Source organism: Hyaena hyaena, unplaced genomic scaffold (genome assembly GCF_003009895.1).
Source record: "Hyaena hyaena isolate Hyena2069 unplaced genomic scaffold, ASM300989v1 scaffold_273, whole genome shotgun sequence".
Taxonomy (NCBI): domain Eukaryota; kingdom Metazoa; phylum Chordata; class Mammalia; order Carnivora; family Hyaenidae; genus Hyaena; species Hyaena hyaena.
This window is the reverse complement of record NW_024080904.1, coordinates 943146-966038: the sequence shown is the minus strand read 5'-3', so window position 1 is coordinate 966038 and position 22893 is coordinate 943146. Positions and strand designations below refer to the sequence as shown.

The following is a 22893-nucleotide window of genomic DNA, read 5'->3' as shown; positions in this document are numbered from 1 at the left end:
TATCAAAAAGACAGGAAATAACAGGTGTTGACAAGAATGTGGGGAAAAGGAAACCTCAGTGAACTGTTGGTGGGAATGCAAACTGGTGCAGCCACTAGGAAAACAGTATGGAGTTCCTTAAAAAAAATTAAAAATAGAGCTACCCTGTGATCCAGCATTTCTACTCCTGGGTAATTACCTGAAGAAAATGAAATCACTAATTAGAAAAGATATGTGGACCCAGTGTTTACTGCAGCATTATTTACAACTGCCAAGATATGGAAGCAGCCCAAGTGTCCATCAAAGATGAACGGAGGGGCGCCTTGGTGGCTCAGTACATTAAGTGTCCAGCTTCGGCTCAGGTCATGATCTCGCAGTCCATGAGTTTGAGCCCCACATCAGGCTCTGTGCTGACAGCTCAGAGCCTGGAGCCTGCTTTGGATTCTGTGTCTCCCTCTCTCTCTCTCTGCCCCTTCCCTGCTCACTCTCTCTCTCTCTCTCTCTCTCTCAATAATAAGTGTTTTTTAAAAAGTTATAGATGAATAGATAAAGATGTGGTGTGTACACACACACACACACACACACACCATGGAATATTACTCAGGCACAGAAAAAGAATGAAGTCTCACCATTTGTGACAACATGGTTGGACTTAGAGGGTATTATACTCAGGAAATAAATTAGAGAAAGAAAAATACCATATGATTTCACTTTTCTGTGGAATCTCAAAAATCACAAGAAAGAAAACAGAATTATAAAAACAGAGAACAAGCCAGTGGTGGCCAGAGGGGAAAGGAGTGAAAGAACAGTGATGCAAACAGGGCAAGGGGCTTGAGGATCAAACTCCCAGTTATAAAATAAGTCAGTCATATGGTTGCAAAGTATGACACAGAAAATGGAGTAACAGTGTAATAACTTTTGAAAGTGACAGATACTAAGTACACTGAATATGGCGAGCATCTCCTAATGTATATAAAAGTCAGATCAGTATGGTGTACATCTGAAACTAATACTGTAACTCAACTTTGCTCCAATAAAAAAAGAAAAAAAAAACTTTCAGAGACTTTTTCTGATTGGGAAAGTTAGGTTGCCCTACCTCACAAACCTAAAAACCAAGAACTTGAGCACTTTGAGTCACTGTGCGAGCGAGGGTCTTTTGTTACTACTTACCAATCACTGTAATTAGTTTATTTAACAATTACAGTGCTAACTCTGTGCAGGGCCTTGCTAAGAAGTACTTTACAGGGGCGCCTGGGTGGCTCAGTCAGTTGAGCGTCCGACTTCGGCTCAGGTGATGATCTCACTGTTCGTGGGTTCAAGCCCCGCGTCGGGCTCTGTGCTGACGGCTAGTTCAGAGCCTGGAGCCTGCTTCAGATTCTGTGTCTCCCTCTCTCTCTGACCCTCCTCTGTTCACGCTGTCTCTCTCTCTCTCTCTCTCAGAAATAAACATTAAAAGGGGGGAAATAATGGGAGAGAGGGAGAGAAGCAAACCATGAAAGACTCTTGAATACTGAGAACAAACTGAGGACTGATGGGTACGGGGAGGAGGGGGGAGATGGGCATGGAGGGGGGCACTTGTGGGGATGAGCACTGAGTGTTATATGGAAACCAACGTGACAATAAACTATTTGTAAAAAAATTTTTTTTAAAAATAAGTACTTACAGATACTCATGTACACGATGATGTAAAGCATTTTAGTCCTCTTAACAACTCCATAAAGAGATCCTATTATCATCCCTATTTTACAGAGGAGGAAAGGGAGGCACAGAGACTTTAAGTAACTTGCTCAAGGTCACACAGCAAGGAGGCAGTGAGCTACATTCCTAACTATGTGACCTCAGACACATGACTTAACCTTAAGGGAGTAATAAACAGCAAATAACTGTGCACTCTTCACAACCATCATTATATTGTGTAAATATTAAAAGTTTAGGGATGAGGAAATGGAAGACCAGAGGGTCCCAGAGACTTGCCCAATGTCTAAGAGGGATTTTTCTCTAGAGCTCAGATGAGAACTGGAGTCTGTGGGTTCCCCATGAGCTCTGCAGTGCGCTACGATGGAAGAAGGTAGTGACAGTTTCTATGTCCCAATCCATTACTGCCGTACCTGCTGCTGTGCCTGTTGTTATTTGCATCAGAAGGACCACCCCACCACCAAGTACACAGAGAGAAAAATAACGATAAGAACACGGCTGATTCTGTATTCAGGCCTCAGATCTAAGCCCATGCATAATTTACTTAACACTGCCCGCAGTCACTTAAGCTGAGGGGAGACAGCTATAAATTCAGGTCTGCATACACTAATTTATTTATTTATTTTACTGATACACATCCAGGGCCTCTGGCAAGCTGCTGCAACACCTGCTCAAAGGCACCTGCAGCCCCAAGTGTAACTGGGGCAGGAGGGGAGGCCCTGAAACAAGTCTCAGAAGGAAAACTAGAACCCTGGACGAGAACCATGCAGATAAAGTTAATTTTCTGTTAAACTGAGTTTAAACTCATACACACTCCCCCACGCTCTTTTGCATAATATGTAGGACTGAACAGGCTTTTGCTAAATGCCTTATTCTGTCTTCCTCTTAGTAAAGCACTGAGCATTTTTCAATGACCAAGGTTCTTGTACGAGCACTGGATTATTTTTGAGTCACAGAACGTCAAAAGATGAGGAAATTTTTAAACAGGAAGATGTCACCAGAAAGAGACTGAAGAAGAGGTGGTCGGTGCCGTTTTCATGAGTAATAACTGAGGACCCAGTCCCACCCTGGATGCCGTTCGTGACTGCAGTAATTCCCACTTCAGCCCTCCGAATGGAAAACAAGGTAAACGGGAAGAAATGTTGGGCGTCGTGGGCCAAAGATCTCCTTTAATGTGTGCTTAGACTGCGGCCCAGAGAGGGAAATTGACTTGCCCCAGGGTACTGAGCAAGCTGGTCCCAATGTGCTCATTCTTTCAGTCTCAGACACATTTTAAAACTCCACTGAGTTCTTAGCATTTGCCTGCATGGCTTCCTTTCCACCTCCTCGCCTCCACGTAATTATCCTTACAGATAGGGCGTTAGGGCAGAGAGGCCGTCCCTGGATTTGCACTGCGAACTTACTGCAGAAACAGGGTTAACAGTCTGGCCTAAGCCTTTTCTCAGGCACACACCTGCTGGTTTCTTAGTGACACTTTCAAGGTGCCAACCTGCTCTGGTCTCCAAGCCACACTGGCCAGGGCTGTAGAGGAGACACAGAAGGGACAGGGGGGCTTCAGCAAAAAACAGTCCTGACCCCAAGACACAGCCGAGCACAGATTCCATTTATTATAAGTATCAATCAATTATTTATTTTACTTCTTCCTTTCTTCTTCCCTATACCCAATGGAAGAAGCCTTTTGCTTCTTGGGCTAAGAAAACAGACACAGAAAGGCCATTACATTGAAGGTCAGGCCTGGCCCGGCCTGACTGCAGTTCCTGACCTTTTTTCCTCATCTCCCGCTGCTGTGAAGGGCCTCGGGGACAAAGACTCACCCGCAGAACATGAAGATGGTGCTGGACGTGGCATCATAGGGCAAAGGCAGCGTCTGCTGCAGGCATAGCTGCTCACAGCCACCGTTGAAGCCATCCGAGCAGTCGATGCCTTTGGAGTGGTCGTAGCATCCAGAGCCGTCCTTCATGGGCCTCAGCTCCTCGGGGCACTGCTCGGGAAGAGACAGACAGGGCAGTCACGGCCAAGGAGGTGGGTGGGTCCCATCGAGCCCTCTCCTCCCACCTTCTGAAAAGGAGCATGCGTCAGGGACCACAGAGAGAGTTACAAAGTCTTGTTTGGCCAATTAATAGTTGTATGGGCTCTCTGAACTCATTGTGCCCACCTGTGAAATGGGATGCTTGTTATATCCGCCCGGTAGACGTGTGAGACTAGATGGAGGTACCGTCAGCAAAGTGCTGAGGACACTGTGGCTCATGAGGCAACTGTGCAGCGAGTCTTAGCTGCTATGATTATTGACTCTGCTGGAATCACCATCATTATTGTATTGATTATTAACCAATAGGCTCTGCCACTGATAAACACAAATACCTCTGGCAGGCAGCCTGGTATATTTTAAAGAGTTCCTACCAACCTGAATTTTAAACTCCAGCTCTTCCTCTCTCATTCTGTGACCTGGGGCAAGTTACTCACCATCTCTGAGCCTCAACCTCCTTGTCTGTTAAATGGGCAGAGCACCTACACTTATGCATTTGTTGGGAAGCTTCAGTTGGATCCTGGGAGTAGGAAACTTGCTTCGGAATTTGGTACTCATCAAACATGAGCTCTCTCCCTTCCTGTCTTGAATCTGACTCTTTAGTCTCCATCCCTGTCTCCAGAGTCCTGAATGGAACCCTTGCACGGTCACAGCAGGAGCCTGCAAATTTCAGTCTGCTCTCTTCCACACCACTCTGCTAAGTGGTATTTATCCATCATCATTGCCCAGCTTAAATAAATAACTGCATTTTCCCAACCAATCCCACATTGAATCTCCCTTAAGCTGATAGGCAAGGTCCTCTGCAGATGTTTCAGATCCTGTTTGACCAGGGACACCTGTCTCCAGGTAACCAAACCAGTAGCCCTCTGGTCCCTAAAAGTACCCCAGGGACTCCAATCTTGGCTGACCTCAGTCAAATGCTCTTCTCAGCGTGCCTGGGATCTGCTAAGTGCTCCATAAACAGAAGGTCCTATACTGTAGGGACAACTGGCTATATAATTTATTTTCCATCATTTGATGAGTGGAGCTAATCATTTCCAGTCCAGCAGATGGAGAAGCAGTTTCCAGCTTCTCTTGCATTCAGGACTGAAAACGGTACTAGGTTTTAATTTCAGTCACCCTGTTGGCATTTCTTGTCCACAAAGATTAACACCCAGAGCTCAGCCCACCTTATCCATCACTGGACATCACTGATTAAAATGCCCCCACTGCACAGCCCGCACACAGCTCCCTGGTTCCTTTTCCAAGCCGCCATCCTGATCCACGTCAGTAACAAACACATACACACAAATCAATTTATAAAGACCACAATAACAATAACCACAAAAAAAAGGTCAGCCCTCCTGGAAATTAAATTTTGCCTAAGAAGAATTCATAATTACCAATGCATGAGAGTTCTTTGAGACATTTGAGACTGGCGCCAGGGAGGGTGACAGAGAAAGTAGGTTATAAATGGCCTTTGTCAAGCTGCAGAAGGGTTATAAAACTGGCTACATTTTGTGCTTAAAAAGAAAAATCAATTTTCCATGTGAGTGAAGTGCTGTAAATATTAATACAAGTTCAGAGGAAGTCCCTGCTTGTCTCTAAATGTTCAATGTCAGACAGGAGGGCACCTGGTCATGGGGTCATTTGGGAGCCATTTACTGGTCCTTGGGGGCTGTGTTTGTCTGTCTGCAGAGACTGGGGATGAACGCTGGAAAGAATGGCCAACCTTCTCACTGGGTGACAGGCAGTATCTGGGGCACGAATTACAGTTCGTCCCATCCCCTGCTGATTCCGTACCACCTTCGTTCTTTAAAAAAAGTATGTTCTGGGGCGCCTGGGTGGCTTAGTCAGTTAAGCGTCTGACGTTCGCTTAGGTCATGATCTCGCGGTTCGTGGGTTCGAGCCCCGCGTCGGGCTCTGTGCTGACTGCCGGCTCAGATCCTGGAGCCTGTTTCAGTCTGTGACTCCCTCTCTCTCTGACCCTCCCCTGCTCACGCTGTCTCTCTCTCTTTCTCTCTCTCTCTCTCCTAGAAATAAATAAAACATTTTAAAAAAAAAAAAAGTATGTTCTGGGGGCGCCTGCATGGCTCAGTCACTTGAGCAGCTGATTTCGGCTCAGGTCATGATCTCATGGTTCATGGGTTTGAGCCCTGAAACCTGTGAATATCACCTTCTACGGTCAAGTTCCAGCAGCTTAAAGTTCTTACGTGAAATTGACTACCTGGGTGATCGAAGTAGGTCTAAATGTGGTCATGAAGGTCCACACAAGAGAGATGCAGAGAGATCACACACACAGGTGAGATGCCTGTGTAAAGGCAGAGCTGAGACTACAGAGGTGTGCCCACAAGCCAGCAAATGCTGCAACCCCCAGAGGCTAGAAGAGGCAAGGAAGCCCCTTGGAGGGAACGTGACCCTGAGAGCACCATGACTTTGCACTTGTGCCCTCTGGAACGGAGAGAGAATGCATTTCTGTCATTAAAGAACACAGTGTGTGGTGCTTTGGTAGCGGAGTCACAGGAAACCAATACAGCCTGGCAATATCATTAGTCCTATTTTACAGGTCAGGAAACTGAGGAGAAGGGGTAGGGCTTTTCAGGCCTTCTGGGTCTGTAGCTCTTACTGATGCCCAGGCACCTCACTGCACTCTCCTGTTGCTGAATGACATATTTCTCATCTTGGGAAACTGGAGCAAAGATTTCAGAATCTAAATCGGATTTAGAGCGGACCTCACCTTCTTACTTTAAAATCAAGGCTCAGAGAGCAGGAGGGCATCCATCCCTGCAAATCCCCCGGCACACGAGTAGAGGGCACACAGCCAGTCCCCTAGTACCGGCCTGGGGCCCCACCCGCCATACTTACTACCCTTTACATTAGAACATTTTATGTCTGAAGACAAACTTAAGGGTGATTCATGGGGAAGCTGAGGCTCAGAGAGGTGAAAGTGCTTGAATAACATAACATAGCAAATTAAAGGCAGAGCTAGAATTAAACTTGCAGTTGATCGGTGAGTGTGGGAGAGGTGTTCTGAGTACATGAAGTGGGTTTTCCAATCACCCCCATATTGATCATACCTTCATCCAGAGTGGACTTCATTCCCGGAGTCCCTGCAGGTGGGAGAGGGCAGCCTACATCTAGTAATATCATCATTTGAGATGACTTGCATACTATTTCAATTTTTTCACGTTTATCACCTCTCTCCCCCACATAAATGCAAAGTTGGTAATACTATGGACCTTCTTGCCTTGTCTTCAGGTACAACTGCACGCTTAGCATAGTGTCTGGAACGTAGTAGCCCCTTGATTTTTTTTTTTTAATAAACCCTCTGAGTGCCAGACAGGATGTATAGTATGTCTGTGTGTAGACTTTGACTTTGAATCCGAACTCTGCTTCTTGTAAGCTGTGTAACCTCTTTCCAGTGCCTCAACCTCATCTTATCTTCATGTGATACATGTAAGGAGTAGACAGAGTGAAATCCAGCATCAAAGATGGCCTCCCATGATTCCTGCTACTGGTATTCACACCCTGGGTAGCTTCCTCCCACACTCTACCAGCATTGGTCTGCATGACCAATGGCACATGGTGGACCCCATGGTATATCATTTCCAAGATTAGATGACAGAAGACTGAAACTTCTCTCTGTCTCCCTCCCTCACTTTCATAGCACTTGCTGTGGTGAAATCAAGCTTCCGTGTTGTAAGCAAGGGACTGAAGCCTCTGGCCAACAGCCAGCAAGGCTGACCTTCCAACAACACACGAGTAAGCTTGGAAACAGAAACTCCAGCCCCAGTAAAGTCACTTTAGAGAACTACAGCCCCAGCGGACATCCTGACTACAGTCTTATGGGGGCCAGACCCACCTGCCTAAGCCACTCTTGAATTTCTAATCCTCAAAGATTATGGGAGATAATACAAGCTTTTAGTCTGCAGCTGCTCAATTTGGGGATGATTTGTTATACAGCAATAGATAACTAATACAGTGAGACAAATGCGTCAAATGTTCAACGCAATGCTAGCAAGTGGCAGCTGCTGTTGTGGGTAATTTGAAGGAGCTTAGAATCTAGTTTGAGAGATAAGGAATATACATATCTGTCAGACAGAGGACTAGTAATAGAACAAACAAAGAAGCACAAGCATAATTTGAATGGGAAAATAAAGCCCCTGCAAGTGTGTGATGGGGGAATACCAGAGTAGGGTGGCCTTGGTCTGAGAAGCCTTCCTCTTTTCTTTGTCAGGAGCAGATGTCACTGAGCAGAAAGGACATGTGCCAATACACTAGAAAGTGGAAGATCAGAATTCCTGCCCAGGCACGTCTGCTCACTTGCTTTGTGTGTTGGACATGTGCCTGAACCCAGCTGGACTTCCGTTTCCTTTCTTTACATGGGTGGGGGGCGGCAGCTTGCAGACAAGAATGTGGGGACTAAAGTCTCGACTGATCCCATGCAGGTTTGGAGACCCTGAGAGTGCCCAGCAAATGCTTCACCTCAAAGAATGCCTCAGGCTCCTCAGGAAGGACTGGTCCCTTATATAGAGGCATTTCTGGAGACTTTATGAGAAAACACAGCTCAAATGCCTGGCTCAGAACCTAGCATGTAATAGGCATTTAATAATGAAGGACAAATGAACAAACAGCAAATGAATGAACCCAACCCCCCAAAAGAAAACCTAACTAAAACTATTAGCTTCTTTCTCCTTTCTTTCTTTCTTTCTTTCTTTCTTTCTTTCTTTCTTTCTTTCTTTCTTTCTTTCTTTCCTTTCTTTTCTTTCTTTCTTTTCTTTCTTTCTTTCTTTCTTTCTTTCTTTCTTTCTTTCTTTCTTTCTTTTTCTTTCTTTCTTTTTTATGTGTATTTATTTTGAGAGAGAGAGAGGATATGTACAGATGCACATGACTGGTGGGAGGGGCAGAGAGAGAGGCAGAGAGAGAATCCCAAGCGCACTCTGCATTGTCAAGGCAGAGCCTGATGCGGGGCCTGGGCTCATGACTGTGAGATCATGATCTAAGCTGAAGCCAAGAGTCAGACGCTTAACAGACTGAGCCACCCAGGCACCCCTAGCTTTGTTCTTTCTTTGAAAGAAAGAAGATCTATATAGGTCTTTCATTGGATCATTCAAAATATACTTACTGCACACTAACTCAGTGCTAACCAAGTGTGCTGGGTGCTGAAAATGTAGCGGTAAACACGAGAGACAAGGCCTTGCTCTCATGGAGTTTAAATCCTAGAGAGGAGACAAATGATTGACAAGTAAACAGAAAATGGTTATTCCACTGAATAAAAATGTTAAGATGAAGAAAGAATAAAGTGAATGGGGATGGAATGAAGGAGGCATACACTCAACATCAGAGAAAAGCCCGAATAATTAGTGCAGTCTCCTGAGTGAATGCAAGTGGTAAGAGTTCTCTAAGAAGGCACAAGAAGTATGAAAGTCCTGAGGGAGGAACAGTGTCGGGCTGTCTGTGGAACAGAGGAGGCCCTACAGTCAAAGCTCAGTGAGACAGGGGAAAACAAGGCTAGCACAAGGTGTGAGAGGTAAGCAGTGACCAGTGACCAGACTGCTTAAGCCAGAGTCAGCACACTATAGTCTATAGGTCAAATTCAGTCTGAACCCTGTTTGCCTTTTATTTAAATAAATAAATAAATAAAATTTAATTTTGATTTAACTGTAGGATTACATGCAGTTGTAGGAAATAATATGATATAGAGAAACGCTGTGTACCTTTTGACCAATTTTCTCCAATGGAAACATCTTGGGAAGAAACATAGCAAAAAATATCACCCCAAGGATATTTACATTGATAGTCAAGATACACAGCACTTCTAGCATTACAGAAATTCCTCCTGTTGCCCTTTACTTCCACACTAACGTCCCACCTGACTCCTCTCCTTAATGCCCAGAAACCACCATGTTCTCCATTCCTTTATATTCTAGAATTCTTTAGAATGCGTTATAGAATATCTGTCACTTCGGGAAGAGAACATAGATATAATCATACAATGTGTGACCTTTGGGGACTGGCTTCTCCCCCCTCCCCCAGCATCATTCTCCTATGCATCCAGATTGCTGATATATCAGTATTTAGCTCCTTTTTTTTTTTAAACTGCACAGTAGTATTCCAAGGTATGGACATACCATTGTGTGTTTAACCATTCACCTGACGAAGGCCATGTGGGTTGTTAGCTATTATGAAAAGCTGCTATAAACATCTGCATACAAGTTTTTGTGTAAGCTTAAGTTTTCACTTCTCTGAAGAAAATGCCAAGAAGTGCAATTTCTGAGTCACAGGATAGTTGCATATTTAATTATTTTTAGAAAGCAGCCAAACTGTTTTCCAGCGTGTTTGTGCTATTTTAAATCCCCACAGTAATGTATGAGTGATTCAGTTTGCCGCACCCTCGACAGCATTTGATGTTGTTGATATATTTTATTGTAGCCTTCCTGATAGATGTGTAGTGATATCTCACTATGCTTTTAACTTGAATTTCCCTAATAGTTACTGATGCTGAATATCTTTTGTGCTCACCTTCTGTCTGTAGATCTTTTTCAGTGAGGAGTCTCGATGTCTTTTGCCCATTTTCCGATTGATTTGTTGTTTTTTTAATATTGTTATTTGAGAGTTCTTTATATATTCTAGACATTAGACTTTTGTCAGAGATGTGGCTTGCAAATGTATTTTCTCTCTCAGTTTGTAACTTGTCTTCTCATCTTCTTCAAATGAGCTTTCACAGAGCAAATGTTTTCAATTTTGATGAAATCCAAGTTACCATTTTCTCTTTTATGGATCATACTTTTAGAATCTAAAAACATTTTGCCAAGTCCAACTCTCAGAGATTTTCTCTTCTATGTGTGTTTTTCTAGAAGTGTTATGGCTTTATGTTTCACAATTAATTCTGTGATATATTTCAAGTTAATTTTTGCATGAGGTGTGAGACTTGCACTGAGGTTTGTTTTTTTGCTATCAATGTGCTATTGTGCCTAACACCCTTTGTTGAAAAAGCTCCATTTTTTCCCATTAAATTGCTTTTGCCCCTTTGTAAAAACAAAAACAGAAACAAAAACCCCCCACAAAAAAAAACAAAAACAAAAACAAATTGAGTGTAATTGTGTGGGTCATTTCTGGGTTTTCTATTCTGTTCTATTGTTCGTTAGGCCTTCCTACTAATGCTACGCAATCTTGATTGCCATAACTATACACATCTAGACACTGGGTAGATGGACTTCCACTTTATTCTTCTTTTCAAAAGACGTTTTGCTGATTCTAGTTCCTTTGCCCTTCCATATAAATTGCAGACAAATCTTGTGTATATCTATAAGAAAAAATCATGCTGGCATTTTGATAGGAATCATACTAAAACTTTATATTGATTTGAAGACAATGGAGATCTTTACTATGTTGAGTACTAATCAATGAATTCATTTACTTAGATCTTTAAAAGTTTCTTTCATTAGCATTCCGTAGTTCTCAGCATACATGTCCCATGCAAGTTTATTTAGATTTACATCTGAATATTTCATTATTTTTTAGGCATTACAATTGATATTGTATTTTACCTGTTTCATTCCTGATATTGATAACTGGTATCTTCACTTCCCTTTATCTGTCTTCCTAGATTTTTTTTCATGTTTTCAAAGAATCCATTTTTTTTTGTTTGTTTTGTTTTCTGGACTTTTGTCTATAGGTTTTGTTGTTGTTCTGTTTTTAAGTGCATTGGTTTCCTTTCTTTTGCTTGCTTTGGGTTTATTTTGTTCTCTTTTTTTGTAGGATTTTAAGAAGGAAGTTTAAATTGCTAAATTGAAACTTCTTTTCTAATGGATGCATTCATGGCTATTAATTTTCCTCGTCATTAAATATAAAGACTCAGAGAAATTACAATGAAAGGACAGCACCCCATAAATTCACATATTCTGTATTTTTATTTCTTTCAGTTCAGTGTACTTTTATATTTCCCTTGAGACTTCCTCTTCAATTGATTGTTTAGAAATGTGTTGTGTAGTTGCCAAGTATTTAAAATTTTTCTGTTATTTGTTATTGCTTTGTAGTTTGATTCTCTTGTAGCTGGAAAACACACTCTGTATGATTTGAATTCTTTAAATTTATAGAGGTTTTTTTAATGGTCAGGATATGATCTATCTTAGTACATGTTCCATAGGCACTGAAAAACAATGTGTATTCTGTTGTTGCTGGGCAGTGTGTTCTATAAAATTAACTAGATCCTTTCAGTTGATGACGTTTTTGAGTTACTGTATAACACTGGTAAATTTCTAACTGTTCCATCATTTGTTGAGAGAGGAAGGTTGGTGTATTCAACTATAATTATGGATTTATCTATTTTTCCTTTCAGTTCTATTGGTTTTTGCTTCCCACATTTTGCAGTTTTGCTATTTGGTGCATAAACAATTAGGATTGCTAAGATTTCTTGGTGGATGACCTTTTCAATATTTTCTGATATCCCTCTCTGGCTTACTTTATTTGATAGTAACATAGCTACCTCTGCTTTTTGTTTGATTTGCATTAAGTTTTTTTTTAATGTTTATTTACTTATTTAGAGAGGGAGAGAGAGAGTGAAAGCAGAAGACAGGCAGAGAAAGGGAGAGAAAGAATCCCAAGCTGGCATGGGGGCTCAAGCTCATGAACTGTGATCATGACCTGAGTGGAAATCAAAAGTTGGATGCTTAACTGACTGAGCCATACAGGTGACCTGAGCTTGCATATGGCTTTTTTAAAAATTTACTTTCAACTTGCTAAAATCATTATATGTGAAGTGAATTTCTTGTAAAAAGCATGCTATATTTTTAAATTAACTCTGTCAATTTGTCTTTTGTGCTTTTAAATCATTTACATTGAATGTGATTATTAGTATTTTAGAGCATAAATCAGATGTTTGATTTTGTTTTCTATTTCCCATTTTCCATTTTTGTTTTCTTTTTCTTGTCTTCTTGTGGGTTATTTGAACATTATTTTTAAATCCCATTTTGATTTATCTATAGTGTGTTTGAATATATCTCTTTATATAGTTTTTAGTGTTTGCTCTAGGTATGTATGCATAACTCATCACAGTCTATTCATGCCAACCCATTTAAGTGACATATAGAAACCTTACCTCCCTTTATGTCTCTTTATCTTCTCTCATCTGCAACATAATTTTATTAAATATTCCTTTAAATACATTTAAGACCACGTCAAATAGTGCTATCATCTTTCCTTGAACTGTCAAACATAATGTAGGAAACTCAAGAAGACAAGGAAGGTCTATTATATTTACACATATTTGTTCTGTATTCTTTCTTCCTTCCTGAAGTTTCAAGATTCCTTCTTCTATCATTCCTTTCTATTTGGAGAACTTCCTTTGGGCAGTTTTTAGAAAAGATCTAATGGCAGTTAATTCTCTAAGTTTTCCTTCATATGAGAATGTCTTGATGGGCACAGGATTCTGAGTTGACAGTTTTTGTTTTGTTTTTGTTCTTGTTTTTTTATCCAACACTTGAAAAATGCTTTGCCACTTGTTTCTGGCCTCCTGGTTTCTCAAGAGAATTCTACCATCATTCAAATTATGTTTCTTCAGTAGCTAAAATATCATTTCTTTTTCCTTGCTTTCAAGATTTTTTTCTTGAAAAACTGAAATTTGACTATGCTTTTTGGTGTGGATTTCTTTGTGTCTATCCTGGAGTTTGCTCAAGATTTTCAAACATGTATATTTATGCATTTTACCAAATTTGAGATGTCTCTAGCCATTACTACTTTGAGTACTTTTTTAGTTTCACTCTTTCTTCTCTCCTTCTGGCCCTTGAGCCCTTATCAGTCTTTTTTCTTGATGTTCAGAGTGGGTAATTTATATTGTTCTATCTATAAGTTTACTGGTGCTTTCCTCTGTCCTCTCTATTCTACTAGCTGAGTCAATCCCCTGAGTTAAAAAAAAAACCTAATTATAGTATTTTTCACTTCTATAATTTTCATTTGGTTCTCCTTTATATCTTTCACTTCTTTGCTAAGACTTTGGGTTTTTTTTTTTTTTCATCTGTGCTTGAAATTGCTTAAGCGTTTTTATGATGGCTATTTTAACATATTTGTCATCAAATCTCAGTATCTCTGCTATGTTCACAGCAGCATCCACTGGCCATCATTTTTTTGCATTCTGTTTGAGATCTTATAGGTTCTTGGTATGACAAGTGATTCTCAATGGAAACCTAGACAATTTGAGGCACTGTGTTATGTTATTATGTTTAACTCTGTATCTTATTTAACCCTTATATTTTATCTGGATTCCTCTGACACTGTTCTAATAGAGAAAAGTGGAGGCATACCTCATTACTACCAGGGGAGGTAGAATCTCAGTTTCCTCAGTTGGCCTTCTCAGACACCACCGTAGCAAAGAAAGGGGAGGAGTGCATTATCAGACTGCATCAGTCTGGTAACAATGGAAGTCTAGCTTCTTACCTGGCCTTTATTAGAATGGGTTTGGGAAGGGCCATGTTATTTCTGTGATGTTTGGCTAGAGTGATTATTGTCTAAAAATTTTCTGTCTTCACAGGATGCCTTTTTCTTGAGACTTTAGCTGAGGAGAGAAGGCTTTGGGTTTTGAGTTGTTTTTTGTTTTTTGATCTTTACCTATTGGAATTTCTAAGTTGTTGGCTCCTTCAGCTCTAAACTTGGGATATAGGAGGCCAAAGAAAACTCAAGGTGTAGGGGCCACCATTCTTTCCTTGGGCTCCCAAGTTCCTAGCTGGTCTCCCTTCTCTCCACCTTTTACAGACTTCTGTTTGCTTTTTATGTAACCTCCAGCATTTCTAGTTATATTCAGCAGGAGAAAGACATCTATTTCCCAATGACTGTTTTGCACAGTACTAAGAATGTTTACATTTTTAAAGTTTGTTTTAAAGGAAGAATATGAGGGGAAAAAAAGACCACATGTGGCTTGCGAAGCCTAAAATATTTACTACGTTTCTTTATACACAAAAGTTGCTGACCCCTGGCTTCAGCCATGGGAAGGCATCTTGAGTTGATTCTAAATACAAGTGGAAGGCACTGATGGTCGTGAAGTGGTTCGGTGTGCTAATTTGAAGAGACTACTGACGTCAGTGCATTCAGTTATCTGTAAGCACTTCCTTAGGGCTCACAAAAGAAGCCTTGGGGGGCAGACTCTGTAAGGTTAGGAGTGGGCAGAAGAAAAGGGGCAGGCCCATCTCATAATGACCTCATTCTTTCGAAGGCTGCTCTTTTCTCCAAGGTTTTTCAGTAAGTGGATGAGAAACCCAGATCAACTGAGCTCCAGAGCTTCACAGCCTCCTTTCTGGCCTGAGTCCCCAAGCCTTAGAGTCTGGAGGATCTGAGTGGGGGAGGGTTACCTGGAGAATTCTAGGCTGTTCCTGCAACAGACTGGCTCTGCCTTGCTCCTCTCCGCCCCCTCTTCCATCCCCTGTGCCTTTTTTCTCTCCTTCCCAGCCTGTTTTCAACATCACCAAGCCGTTTGTTTCTGTTTGTAATTATGCATTTTAATGTTCATTAATTATGGAATGCAAATTGCTTCAAGTGCAAAATTTGTAATGAGCTGCTCCACCACCCCACCCCCAGGTCTAGAAGGTGGACCAGCTGTTCTCAGCAGAAGGAAAAACAACTAACTTACAAGACAGAATAACTTTTCCTGGGGCCTGATTGACTCATATGACTCATAAACCGGGGTGGTCTCAGGGGTGGTGCTGAAGAGAGAATCCTGCTCCTCCCTTGGGCCCCGGGAGACAGCAGTGTGGCATCTTCCTTCTCTTCTGCAATCTTGGGCCGGAGAGACAGGGTGGGATAATGGAAAGAACTCCAGCCTCAGGCCCAGACTCTCACTCACTGTCACTTAGTGCTAGTCATGCTTCTCTGAGCCTCAGTTTCCCCATCTGGAAGACCTTTCTTGAAGTTGGTGTGGAAGGCAAATGGGATGATGGAGACCAATAGCCAAACCCTATCAAGCCATCAATAAATAAAGGTGTGTGAATAAGGATTTCCAAAGAGCGGAGTTTTGGGTCTACTTCACCTCTCTCTAATTGGCTGGGTGGCTTCAGGCAACCACATCCCCCTCTCTGAGTCTGTTTCCTATACTGTAAAATGAAGGCAGTGGACAACAGGGAGATGGAAATATTTCTCAGCTCTGAGCTGCTTGGGTTTTTTTTTTTTTTATTTAATTAAAACAATTTTTTTAATTTAATATTTTATTTTTGGGGGGAAGTGCAGAGAGAGAGAGAGGGAGACACAGAATCCAAAGCTGGCTCCAGGCTCTGAGGTATCAGCATGGAGCCCAACGTAGGGCTCAAACCACCAACCATGAGATCATGACCTGAGCCGAAGTCGGTTGCTTAATGGGCTGAGCCACCCAGGCACCCAGAGCTGTGTGTTTTTGTGTTAAAGCAGCTATGAATTGTGAAAAGGAGAGAAGTAGCTCTAGACTGTTTCAGAAGGAAACAGAGAATCCCTTCTGAATTGACCGAGCATGTCTTACAACACCACCAGGATGACTCCACACCTGGTGAACTATAGGCAAAGCCTTGTCCTCCTCCAAGGGCTCAGCAAGCATCTGATTTCTCTCATCACCAGTGCAAGCAAAATAACAGTACTACCTCCTAGCAAAAGCACTGTCTCCTCCTAATAGCACTGCCTCATTAGATCATGGTTAAGATTACATGAGACCATGCAAAAGCAATTAAGAGCATTTGTGGATGGCCGGCTGACCACACTGTCAGCAGTAAAGGATCCCATAACTGTGAGTGAAGTCTGCTACTTCCTACCTGTGTGCTCTTGCTTCCCCTGAACCTCAGTTTCCATAGCTCCATACTAGAAAGAGAGTCACTCCTGCCTTTCTGGGCTTATGAGTGAATGAAACCCGATCACACACCTGACACATGTCTGACCCAACGACAAGTGCTCAGAAAATGGGAACAGCTGTTTGGATTCCTTGTGACTTTCCCCCAAAGAGGAAATATATCCAGGAAGCAATGGAAGAGGGCTGCATGCAGTGTTTGCTGTTCTCAGCAGTGCTCAGGTAAGACCAGCATCATCATACCCATTTTGCAGATGAGCAAACTAAAGCCCAGAAAGGCCAAGTGACTTGGTTTAGGTTATACAGCAAGTGAGAGGCAGACTCGGTCTATCCCTGGAGGTCCTCTGATTGCAAAAAAGGTGTTCTTTTTCCCTGATCTACATGAAGGTAGACTTTCCATGATGTCACAAGTGGTTCAGACTGGCCAGGGCTACACAAGAATTCTGAGAGCTTTGTAGGAAGGTCACTATGATGGACTAGGAAGGGACACAGAGGGTTGGTGGCAGCAGAGTCTTGGATGTGCAGATCAGATACAGCATCCTGGCAAGAAGAAAATGGAGGGAGGGAAGCAATGAAGGAAATGAAATGGTTATTTCTACCAGGTGCTAGATTATTCACAGAGGCCGTCTCCTCAAATCCTCATGGAAAAAAATCGGAGGTACCTTTAAGACATACTCATTTTGCAGGTAAGGTTACGGATGATCACGCTAGCTAAGAAAGCGCCGCGGAGTCCTTCAGTACTGACCATCCCTCTGATTAGATGCTGAGTGGGCTGGGCTGCCCATGACCCAGGAGGCCTCTGGATTACTGCCTGGAAAGGGGGTGTGCAGGGAAGACCCTGCCATCCGCCATCCCCCGCAGCTCTTCCTCCTCAACCTCAATCTGTCAACAAGGCCGCCTAGCCCATCTATTACTACAGACACTGATTTGGACAACCAGGCCAGTCGAGAGCCCATAATTATGGGGAGCTTTAATCCACTTGTGCCAATTCAGCCATCACTCAATTTGATGCTGACGTAGAGGAAGAGGGCATGCAAAAAAGGATTAGCGGGATCGATAGTGGGTAATGGAGGACAGCAGCTGCAGGCACCCCCAGGGCTCAGACCTCAGGGTGGAGGAGTGCCTGGGAGAGCTCCCAGGAACATGGCCCAAACCACAACCCCACGTCATCTGTCCCTCCCCCTGGATACGGAAACCATGCAGGGAGACACCCAATAGGGTCTGACCTCAGTACCTTTGTCCATGCTTTGCCTTTAGCCAGGCTTGCCCTCCTCTTCCTAAAGAACCCAATGTCCCCTACAAGTTATAGCTCAAACCCCTCTGCAGATCCCTTCCCAACTCCAGAAGTAGAGGGATGCTGAGGAGACAGGAGAGAACAAAAAAAAGAAAAAAAGAAGCCTAAGCCAGATGCTGCTACTTCCGGGCTGTGTGACTTTAGGCAAGTCATCATACCTTTCGGATCTCTGTTTCCTCATTTTGTTTACTTATTCTTTGTAAATGTTTCATTTATTTATTTTGAGAGAGACAGAGAGAGGGTGAGTGGGGGAGGGGCAGAGAGAGAGGGAGAGAGAGAATCTCAAGAAGGCCCCACACTGTCAGTGCAGAGCCTGATGCAGGTTTCGATCACATGAACTGTGAAATCATGACCTGGGCTGAAATTAAGAGCTGGACGCTTAACCTACTAAGCCACCCAGGTATCTCTTTGTTTCTTCATTTTAAAATGGGCCTGATAATAGCTAACTGCCTCCTGGGTTTGCAGGGACCTCTCAGTGGCATCGTGCACAGAGATCCCTTGTGTGGAAGTTCTTTCTTCCTTCTATGTGGCCCGGAGTCCACAAGAATCATTTTCACTTCTCTCCTATGTTAAGGCTTCTTCCAGCAGAAACGTCATTCTGTCAGGCGGATGGGTTCTGGTTCACAGTCTGTCTCCCCAGGAGTCTGTGGGCTATTTGAGGAGGGGGTGCAAGACACACAGCTTTCTCTTTTCGGCCCACTCCTCTGTGCCCTGCACAGGGGACGGGAATGCTGTCATGGCCTTTGGCATCAGGCAGGTCTGGGCTGGAATCCCCCTGGCTTTGCCACTCGCCAGCCGTGTAATGCTAGCCAGTCACATCGTTAACACTTCCAGACTCAATTCCCTCAATGCAAATGGAGACTAATTACACCTATTCCATGGAACTGCCACAGGGGAAAACGAGTTAGACAACTGATGTCCCTAGCATGGAGCCTGGGACGTGATAAAACGTCAACTGTTATAAAAGTTATTATTGTGATCATCATCACTTGAATATTTGATACCCGGTAAATATTTCTAGAATGCAAGAAAATGTCAGTTGCATTGCTTTGTCCTGTCTTGAGTTCCTATGAAACACCAATAGGCCATTCTCCCCACAAACCTGCCATCTGTGCAGCATTCAACAAACACTCACTGAAGACATGAGGGAGGAAACTGGCAGACTCTGAGTACCTACTGTGAGCCAGACTACACACGAGGGCTCACCTTAGTCTGCTTTGCTCAAGACCCACAATTCTATGCACTTACTCCTATTTAGCCCATCTTTGCAGAAGAGGAAACAGGCTTTGAGGCCAGAGTGCTTTTCCTAGGTCGCTCAGCTTTCTAGGAATGGAAGCAGGGTGCAGGGACAGGTATGTCTGGCTCTAAACCCATGCTCTCAGCACCACACAACTCCTTGCCTGGGGATACGAAGAAGGAGAAGGGGTGGTGGTCCCTGACCTCCAAGAGAATCTAGACCCATTGGAGGCATTGGGGAAATCCCCAAAGGAAGGCAAGTCACAGCTCAAGATGGTTTATGCTCAAGAATAGAACTGAGGGGCACCTGGGTGGCTCAGTCGGTTAAGTGTCTGACTTTGGCTCAGGTCATGATCTCGTGGTTTCTGAGTTCGAGCCCCGCATCATGACTTTGGCTCAGGTCATGATCTTGTGGTTTGTAAGTTTGAAGCCTGCATCAGGCTTTGTGCTGACAGCCCAGAGACTGGAGCCTGCTTCAGATTTTGCATCTCCCTCTCTCTCTGGCCCTCCCTTGCTCGTGTTCTGTCTCTGTCTCTCAAAAATAAATAAAAATTTATTATTTATTAATAAAATTCATTAAACATATTTATTAAATAAATTTAAAAAATTAAGAATAGGAGTGAGATGGTGCTACTGCTGAAACACATGACTGGGTTTGCTGGCACCCATGGAGGTCATGGCCAGCCATCCGAATTTATTATGACCACCTGTCTTTCCCATTAGAGGAGCACAGGTGGTTAGGAGACACCAATTCCAGTCTCTGCTTTGGGCAATTCTCTTCCTTCTCTTGCCTCAGCCTTCCCATCTGTTCCGTGAGAAAGGTGGCAGCTGGCTTCCACAGGCCTTACAGCTTGGACATCCTAGGATTCTCTGCAAGAGGCTCACGGAACTTCCAAGGGGGGTCAGGAGATGGGTTCCGGTGGTGGGTGGCACCCATGTTGGGGGAACCATGGGGAAGGGCTGCTCTTGTGGGAGTGGCCCGAAGATAATGTGTGTGGGCTAGCATGACAGCCGCTTCCCATGGCTGGCCATCCTTCTAGCTGGAGTCATAAAGCCTTCCGCATCCCTTTAGAGCTCCCCAGGAATCTGTGTGGAGTGGGTGTTCAGTTCAGCAAATGTTATTCAAAGCTGACTGTCCTCCAGGCCATCAGGTGTACAGAGCCTTAGCCCAGCCTTCAAAACCATCCGGTCTAACACAGGGAGAAGAGTAAGTAATAACATTCTCATAGTCCTTGGAGATTTTTAATATGGTACAAATAAGCACGGAGAGCTGAGGGAAGAAGAGAACAGAGAACACTTTCCCAAGAAAACCCTCCAGGAGTCCTGTCAAATGTTTATTCAGTAACTGTCTAGTAAGGATAATAAATAGTCTTTGTATAGTCAATTAATAATAGTAATAGCTGGGGGTGCCTAGGTGGCCAGTTGGTTAAGTGTCCAACTCTTAGTTTTGGCCCATGTCGTGTGCTCACAGTTTGTGAGTTTGAGTCCCATATTGGGCTCTGTGCTGGCAGCATGGATTCTCTCTCCCCCTCTCTCTGTCCCTCCCCTGCTCTTTCTCTCTCTCTCAAAATAAATAAACTTAAAAAAGTAATAGTAATAGCTAACAATAGAGCTCACCGTGTGCCAGGCACTATTCTAAATGTGTTAGTAATATTAACTCAATGTTAACGACACCCTGATGGTATAGGTACTATTATTCTCTTTTCTCATAAGAGAAAACTGAGGCACAGACAGCTTTAGTAATTTGTCTGAAGTCCACGGAGCAAGTATGAGGCAGAGCCAGCCATCAAGTCATGCTATGCTGCCTTTTACGTGGGTGCTGAGGTTTCTGTTATTCTCCATGCATGCTGTCATTTCAGCCTCATGTGACTGCCAGACAGACTCAGCTCCTGGTTGGAAGAAGAGAACCCCATGGTGCAAGATGTAAGGGCCCTTCCCAAGGTCACACAGTACACAGCTGTGGGGGGAGCTGAGGTTCAGCTCAGGCCTGCACCATTCCTAAGGTGCACCTTCTGGGCTAATGGCAAAACTCAGTAAAGGAGCCCTCTGGTGCTGAGACGGAGCTCGAGCCACCTTCTCCTGGGTCAGGCACTTTGTGGAGTCACCTTCCCCTGGGTCAGGCACTTTGTGGTGCTAGGAGGGAAGTGGACATGGATTATGCACTCCCTCAGTGCCAGGCACATCATTCCAGCTTCCCAACTACTCAGAAAAGGAGTGTTATTATTTTCACCACTCACAAATGGGGAAGTAAGGCTTGTAAAGGAGAGATGACTTGCTTCAGGTCAACATTATAGATGCCCAAATTTCTTTTAGTTTTAAGAAGACTCACGTCCTGTTCTCCCTGTGAGTGGCATGGAGCCAAGAGAATTTTGACAAGGTATGCATGCTACAGACTGATGTGCAAGACAGCGCCAGCAAAAATGGCTTTCTGACATTATCTGAGCACTTACAGCCAAGCCTGGCAGGTCCCATTCTCAGTGCTGAACGCACACTGACTCTGCTCTTCCTCAGAGCAACCCTAAGTGGTGGGTACTATTATCAAGCTAGTTTACCACATGGGGAATCTGAGACACAAAGAGGGTCATTAACATGCCCAAGATCACACAGCCAGTAAGTGGCAGACTCAGGAAGGTAGGCTTCAGAGTCTGTTCCCTTAACCCTTTGGCTATGCCTCCTCCCACAACAACCACGTAAGGTAGGTCCTATTATTTTACTCATTTTTTGATATGGGGAGACTAAGACACAAAATGGTTTAAAGCCACCTATGTCAGTATATAGTAAGTGGCAGAGCCAGGATTTGAACCTATAGACCCTGCTCCCAAAGAACTCCTTCCTTCTCACCCACTGTGGTGCCTACTAGTGAGCTAGAGATCCAGGGGCCAGAGCCAGGCTCCTATCAGGACAGGCTGAAGGCATGGTCTTTTCGATGCCTGCTGGGTTTTGCTGGCTCATTCCCTTCCCCATCCCTTGTAACTAAAAACTCCATTCGCAGCTTGCGGCTGTGTCCTCACGCCGCACCTTCTCATCGATCACCCGGACTCTGCGTGAGAAATGATTTTATAAGCGAGTTGGCTTTGAAAAGCACGGAGCAGCAGCCATTGAACATATGCTTCTGTGGGTATATATTTATTCAGCGTATGTTGAGTGTAATTTTGGGCGGTTTGCATATTTTATTTTTCTGTTGTTGCAGAGAGCAATTTAAGAGAAAGAAGAAGAAGAAAAAAAAATCTACCCCTGAATGGAGACAGATGCCATGGGTGGTAGCTCCTGAGGTTCAGAGTCCAGTGTTTTGGGAATGGAGGGGGATGAGAGGAAACACAAGCCAAGAACTAAGGATCACCAATGATATCCCAACCCTGCCACCCACAACAAGCACTAGCTATCCAGCCTCAGCACAAGGTGCTTCAAGTCTTTATTTTCAAGGCCTCGCCAGCAGCCTGTCCGACTCTGTCCCCTAGCTGCTATGAACTGAGTGCTATAAATATCAGCCAGACCCTGGGCTACGTGCACACCACCCACCTAACTCTCCAGGCAATCCCACGTTGAGGTGCTGTTGTGCATATGAGAACATTAATACATCACTGCTCAGTGTCATTAACTAGTGCAACAGGGATCTGCGCAGCAGGAAGCCTGAGCCCGGACCAGAGCTACATCAAGGTTACAGGAGCCCTCTTGATTTGGCTTCTGATCCCAAGGCTGCCAATCCCACTGTGAGTGGCACTGAGCACATGCCACTCCCCTTCCTGGGTTGGCTTCCACACTCGCAGAACGCGGATGGCGATGCCATTTGGCTGGTGTGCTGTGTGGATTCCAAGATCCAAAGTTACACTTAAAAGCAGCTTAAAAGACATTGGTTCCCTTTCTCTCTCTACCCCCACCCCTTGACGA

The 22893-nt window shown here is 43.7% G+C and overlaps 1 protein-coding gene across 2 annotated transcripts in view; it reads right to left on the bottom strand.

The window, feature by feature from the left end:
• ASTN2 (astrotactin 2) overlaps positions 1–22893 on the bottom strand; it is an 898753-nt gene that overhangs the window by 325997 nt on the left and 549863 nt on the right. For both annotated transcript variants that reach the window (XM_039245856.1, XM_039245858.1), the window contains exon 12: positions 3489–3655. In XM_039245856.1, the coding sequence (XP_039101787.1) occupies positions 3489–3655 (167 nt within the window). The remainder of the gene's footprint in view (positions 1–3488; positions 3656–22893) is intronic.